General features: G+C 32.8%; 1 protein-coding gene across 1 annotated transcript; it reads right to left on the reverse strand.

Annotated features, from left to right (window-relative positions):
• Nucleotides 1-1,356: 1,356 nt before the first annotated feature.
• LOC133174600 (uncharacterized) lies at nt 1,357-2,715 on the reverse strand. Its single transcript, XM_061309701.1, has one exon. The coding sequence runs from the start codon at nt 2,713-2,715 to the stop codon at nt 1,357-1,359; it is 1,359 nt and encodes a 452-aa protein (XP_061165685.1).
• Between the last annotated feature and the right edge of the window lie 4,793 nt (nt 2,716-7,508).

Consider the following 7,508-nt stretch of genomic DNA (forward strand, 5'->3'; position numbering starts at 1 on the left):
GGCCCAAGCATAAAGGAGCAATGTTTTCTATAGTATACCTAAATTTCAGCAAAATTACAGGGGGCCTGCCCCCCCCCCCTTCCTTCAGCCATGTATTGTATCAAATCTGCTTCACCCTGATTCAGATTTTTTTTTACAGCATATATATTCTATTAGCAGAGGACCAGATTATATTAATAAACAATTATTAAATTACAACTATTTTTTTCTTACAGGGTCTGTTTCATTTATACTATATCATGATGAACATGTCCTGCATGATGTTTACAGAAAGTTTAATTTAAATTTTTAAGCTCGAAATAGCTGCGTCAACTTGCGAGACTATTTTTTCAACGTTCGGCCTAATCTTTAAATATTTAATTTGTTTGTGGACTTGCATAAAAGAATTAAAAAAATATAGGGGCCTATCATTTAACTTTATTTCGAATTTCCTTCAGGATTTTATATACCAAACTATAGTCTAACGATTATTTAAAATCATACTTTTTCTCTTGAAAGCTAAATTACTAGGCCAAAAAAAAAAAAAAAAAACAACAAAAAACCCAAACGAATGTTTGTCTTGTGTATTCTTAATTACAACTTATTACTGTATCATTTTAGTTACTTACCCAAATTTCTCAACATCCATGGTGTTCAGAGGTCATTTTCTGAAAACTGAAGGGGCATTCCGATGGCATTCGGAACAAATGACGGAAAGCACTTGCTAAGAATTCAAAACATGGTTCATAAATTTACAATATTTTTCCTTTTTAGGTTTTTAACATAAAACATGGAAAACTAAGTTAAAGAAACACTCATTTGAACAAATCAAAAGCGGAAAAAATATATATGCTAGATTTTTTGTTTAATTGCATGTTTTTCATGGTCTCCAAAATGCAGAAAAATTATCCTTTGAAATTATACGTAGGTTATAAATTCTTTTCTTTTTTAGGGAAGATGATAGAAATTAGACAACTTTTGAATGTTAAATAACAGAGTTAAAGATTAATAATATTTAATGGCAGACTGTTTATTTATCTATAAAAAGACATTTGCAATACTGATGAGGTCAAAATAATAGGGAGACCGAAAAAGGTCGCCTTAATCCAGTGGTCTCCCTAAGCCAGAAAATATATCCTCCTTGGTCTCCTAAAGCCATATGTCATATATATATATATATATATATATATATATATATATATATATATATATATATATATATCAAAAATACATACACTTAGCAAAGTGAAAAATTGTGGTTTAATTTGTAATCATGAATCTGAAAATGAAGTTAATAGAAAAACAGTGTCAATTGTTTTCTCACTTTTGAACTATGTAACAGTTAAGATACATTTAAATGAATATATTCTTCATATGTTAATTCTGTATGTAACTATTATTTGTTAACTGAATTGTTTGTTTTTCTGTGGATCCAGAATAACGGATAACCTTTGATTGCTTGTTATCACCATACATAGTAACCAACAGGTCCCCAAAGAAGGTACAACAGACACCGCTAGGTTTCCAGTTCTGTAGTCTGATCACCTCCTCTACTCCTTCATTCTTCACTATGTTCACAGTTCTATTAATCTGATCAGTATAAACTAGATCTCCACTTTTTGTCACTGCTATGTCATAAGGCCAGTTTCCAGACTTTGTTGTGATTGACTTGAGTAGTGATCCCTGAATGATGCTGTAGAAGTTCATTGTGTGGTCATCTCCACTTGTCCAGATTTCTTCATCACTCAGGCAGGCCACGTTGTTAAGGTACATGTAATATTGATACCCAGTGTCTATGGTGGTGACAGTCTGTGGTTCATCAAGCAGCTGTTTGACAGGAGGAGAGGATCCAGTGTCTGTTTTTTTCTCTTGTAAAGGAGACATTTCAGCTCCTAGCAATCTCTCTGCTGTTCTTATGCTGTAACCATGGTTATCAGATGATACCGTTGTTGGAATTATTTTTCCAAATACTTCAGAGATCTCTTCCTGTATAGAAGGTGGTGAAAATTGTGCCATTGTTATGTTAAATTTAGACGGAAGTAACCTGTATTTCTTATATTCTAATTGGAAGTATAACACTTTCAAAATATCTGTAGAGTCTATTAATTTGTGTAAAGAATTAATGTCATCATTTATCTTAGAGGTGCATGAACGTACATTAGATAAATGTGCTTCTAGAGTTTCATTATGTGTGCTTTTCATCCCGTCAATTTCAGCTTTAAGTTTCTTGACAAGTTTTTCAATTTCTCTGTGCCAGGCCTCTCCATGTTTTGTTATGGCTGTTGACAGTTCTTCATGTTTCGCATCTAGCTGACTCAGTGTATTTTGTATATCCGTTGCTATGTCCAAGTAGGTTGGACAGATGGATTCCTCCAATTCATTGATTTCTGTCTGGATTGCTGCCTTCTTCCTGGCAAGAATGTCTTTTAGTAAGTGGATGTCATGTTCTTTGTGATTTCTGGAGGCAATACAAGCGGAGCAAATTGGAGTATTGCATTCCTTGCAATGCAACTCACAGCTGTTATCTCTGTGAGTTGTACATCTAGGGTAGAGGAGAGTTGATTTCCTGGCCTGAAATTTGACAACTTTATGGTCGTTGGATTCATCGGAGATCATGTGTTCTCCCACACAGGCCTTACACAGGTTGACAAGGCATGTATCACAGTGCATCTGTACAACAGTGGTCTCACACAAGTCACATCGCATCAAGTCCTGGGCACTGGTACGGGGGTCCATGGTTAGGAAATATTGCCCTATAGTAAAGAAAATACTTTAGCTTGCAATTATTAAAAGCTTTTTTCAGAAGAAAAAAAAAAAAACTTGTTCTTTTTATTTTGGTTAACAGACCTCTATGCTGCATAGCAGATAAGAAATCTGTCCAAAGACACTAGTATTAGTGAGCGTGAATTTTTTTTAAAAGTTTAGTTTTAGATTTTGTTTTGGATTTTTTATCATAATACTTTGTAAATGTGTCATAGAAAGATATATCATTTATAAAGTCAAAGAACCCTTGGGGTACGGAAAAGGTGCAACGTCCCCAAGCACCTGTGTGCGTAACAAGTCTGTGTGATTTAACAAAAAAAAAAAAAATCTCCTTTAGTAACTACATTGAACTGTGTGTGTGTGTGTGTGGGGGGGGGGGGGGGGGGTATGTGCAATAAGTGTCACCGGCGACAGTATATATCGATGGACGACATTATGAATTAATACGATGAAGTAAGGGTTAGTGCAGATTGCCACCAACAATCAGAGATTGACGATATATACCGTCTCAGGGGATTGGAAAATCAGAAAACCCTGTTTGACTTCGCAAACCGAAAGGTGAAGAAGAATACAGATAAATACGGAGTAAGTTTTCTGTGAAATAGACCAATTACAGTAAATTGAAATGAATAAAAACAAAATATGAAGAAAAAAAATCTATTATATATTGAATTTCTTAAATAATTAAACCATTTACATGTGTACCTTCTTTCAGTAATGGCGACCGCATGTAGCCTACACAGGTATAACCTGGTTTTCTATATGGTGTTTATTTATCCTCACCTGGAAGCTACCTGCAGACTATATGCTCTTCAGTCATGCCCTGATTACCCGTGTGCAGTTCAGCAACTTCACAGTTACATGTACGTTTTCGGCATTTTGTACAGATATTTAAATGAGCACGATGCAGTCAACCTGAATAAAGATTATCTGTTCCCAATCAACTTATTTTCTGTTTTAGACAAGTGGAGGTAAATATAACATACATGAATCCAGTTCTGTAGGAAATACAAACACGATCATGCATTACTTGTTGACAAGACATCCCCCACCCCCTTTCCTCCATAATCGATGCATTTAACTTTACTAGGATTCTATCAGAAATTATTTTACTAAGACACTTACAAGACATCCCAAGTCTTTAAAATTAAAAGGAAAGAAAGATTACTCTATAAATATTTACATGTATAAAAACTGAATGTACATAACTATATTGTTAAGAAGTAAGCGAGTACTGAGCATTTCTAAAAAGATTTTTACCCAGAATATCCATGAAATGAAAAGGGTATGAGATTTATATCCTATTTTTTGGAATATACCGCGCTACAATGGAACCCGCGATATAATGAGAATTGACGATATAATAAATGTGTTCAAAACATTAGTTGATCTCCCCGGGGTATCAAAATACATTTAGAATATCCAAATTAACAATCCAGTATCCAAAAAATAACAATGAGCAAAAAAGTTGGCAGACAAAAACTGCCGTGGCAGACAAAATCTCAATAACTGCCAAAATATAAACATAAAAAGTATTCAATCTAACAAGTACAGAGGTGGATTAATGACCCTAATGACCGGGGTGGTTGGTGGGCAACACTTGGAAAACCCCTCCTACTGCTATCGAATCAAAACAAAAAGTGACGTAGAAACTACATGTCTCTCCTGATTGGTTCATAAAATTACCCCCTATCGATCGCTCTAATATTGACACAAAAAACAAAACTGGATAAATACGGATTAACATGTTACATATAAATAAACTCAAAACAATCATTACATGAGTACATAAATGCTATCATTTACAATAATGCAGTTTTATGTTCTCCAGTGTAATTTCACAAGTTCACTGAAGGCTAGTTTTTTGCCCATACTTAGAATGTTTTATAATCCATATCATATCCATATTAAAGTTAACACAAACAACAGGTTTGATGGATGAATTTGTCATTTATTATACATGTACATGTACATGTATAAAGGACGACAAAGCCATCCGAGTAACCGGTTACTCTATCGGAAAAATGAGCGAGTAACCGGTTACTAAAAATCGTCCGATTTGACAACACTAATTAAAAGTAATTTATTGTTACTACAGGGAAAATGTGCAAAATTGAGGAGGAATTGCAACGGAAAGTTAATGTATCCAAAGGAAGTGTTAAGGACTGATATTGAACGTATCATTGTCATTGACATATATCAATTATCTTACCTCCGGTTGTTTAAAAATAAGCCTACAAGTACACAGCAGTAAACAGCAGGAGGAATCGTGAGGCAAAATCATTGTCTATTTTAAAGCAGTTTGTATACTCACGTAATACATGTCAGCAGTTTGTTAAGTTTATTTCTTAAGAATTTTTTTCAATCAAAAACTTACAAGGAAAAAAAAAATAGGTAAGTTAAGAAAAGCAAAATAATCAAGCTTATTAGGTTACATAATTACTCTCTTTGGTTAAATCTGGCAAGGGGTATAACTCTATAAAGAAGAACGTGTTTTGCGTATTGTACCCACAATTAGCAAAATTACCTTTCGTATAATTTGATAACAGAACTGGAAAAAAAATCTCAATTTGTAGCTTATAAAAAAATAGTTATAAAAAGGGATGAGAAAGTGAGGCTTCATTTTTTATGTGAGTCTTCCGTTATTCTGCATTTCAATTATCTGTACATGTATTTTGTCTCCATTTAAATAGAAGGTTGCGGGGGGGGGGGGGGGGGTTACTGATAAACAAGTTATACACTGTGATTAGTACCATTAAACAAGTTTTTACGAAGAATTTGGTTTCAATATATATTTCTAAGCAGCATATCTGTCAGCATGTATATTTTGTGCACAATTTCTCGAGTTTGTTAATCAAATAATGAGTATGTACATGTAAAGTAGCGCGTTTGTCACTAAAATTAAATTATTAGTACTGGCTAGATACAAAATATTTTGTACATCGAGAAATAAATCTAAATCAAATCGCACACCTTTTTTTTATGAAAGCCTTTTTTTTTTAATTTTGAAATCTTAATTCATTTATCTATTTTTATTTTAAGATTTCTTCTATATTAGTATGGTGGAAATTATAAACCGCATTTAAATATCAAATTAAGGTTCCTTAAAAAAGTATCTAATATTTCTTACACCGTGAAGCAAAATAGCAAACACATTATTTTTCAAGATCTGAGACGCAAGTTATAATACATTGTAATCAATCAGGACTGCAATTTGTACGAAAAAAGTAAGATGTAATAACCGGTCTCCCCTTGTGGTTTTTACATAGAAAGTGGTTGTGATCAGTATATTGTGGGGTTATTCCTAGTAAGTGCATTTGACATAAACCATTTAGCAATGGGGATCCGCTGGAATGAAAAAATAACGATGATCTATAAAAGAAATTCTAACATCAAAGACAAATTAATGCAGTTTAACACACACCTCATACCCCCCAAATAGTGTGTAATTTATGCGTTTATCTGGTATTAAAAAATACGAAATTAATAGCGCCGCCATTTGTTAGTCTTGAAAAGGGGAAGTGGTATTGATGGCTTTTTCATTGCCAAAAAACTTTATATGGGACGATTCTTTTTTTTTTTTTTTTAAAAAAAAATTCTTTTCAAAGTTAACTTTTTTAAAATTGATTTATGTATATTATATACTTTAATGTTACTTTATAGGCAATGCGAATAATGGATGAGAAAAAATCATTTGGAAATTCTTGCATTAAAAAATCATAAATTTGATACACGCACAGTTCAAAAGAAGTACGAACATGAACCTTGTTTCGTCTGTAAGAATGAACAATTTTTAATTACTTTTCTAATGAAATCGTCATGTCGGAAATCTATTTCTACAAATTATTACATTTGTTCCAGCTATCAAAGATACGATGAATTGAAATAAAAATTCTATTTTTTTCTGAACATAAGGCAGTTTCAAGTAAATATTTTATCGGTTCAGAAAATCTACATATTTCATGTTACGTAACGTTAAAATCAGTAACGTCTTGATGACGTTATCACGTCAAAAGTTGTAATTTTCAAAGAAAACTCTACATTTTTAGGGTCCTCTGACGGAAAAATGGTTCGCGATAATTTCAGAAAATAAAATGATTTTAATGGGACACATCGTAGGCATGTCTGTAAAAAATCTTAATCAAATTTAAAGACAGGGCCGATAAGTGGGCTTAACGTACCCAGTTCTTTCACGATGGACATGAATTTGTAGGTTTCTTCCCGAACTCCTTTGGAATTTGAACAAACTTGGTTCAACACGACCACATATAAATATATCCATTCATTACTTTGCTGTTCTTGACAAGAAGATTTTTTTGAGAATTTTCTTCTTATATATTACTATTTAATACTTTGATCACCCATTGTGGCACACCCTTACCCCAGGGGTCATGATCAAATACAGGGTGTTTTATAATACATGTTACATTTTTAAATCTAATTATTTTTCTTAATTATCATATTTCTATTACAAACTATATATCATTTTAAACATCAAATCCTGCATTTTTATTCCGTATGAAAAAGTCAAGGAAATCATGGTATTGCAAGGATTAATTGTGACATAAAATTCGATGTCATAATTTGAATATTTTTCGAAATGGACTTTACTTATCAACATATTGCTGAATTGTAATGCTGTATTTTCAATACATGTCGCCAATATTCATTCAGAAATTGATGACGGAAATATTCCACAAAAATGAAAGCTTTCTAGGATGCTTATCAGAAGGCTAGTAACAAGGTTAAAGGACAGGGACGGGCAA

The sequence above is a fragment of the Saccostrea echinata genome, unplaced genomic scaffold (assembly GCF_033153115.1).
Source record: "Saccostrea echinata isolate AGI-Se365-2 ecotype Australia unplaced genomic scaffold, CSIRO_AGI_Sech_v1 ptg000058l, whole genome shotgun sequence".
NCBI lineage: Eukaryota > Metazoa > Mollusca > Bivalvia > Ostreida > Ostreidae > Saccostrea > Saccostrea echinata.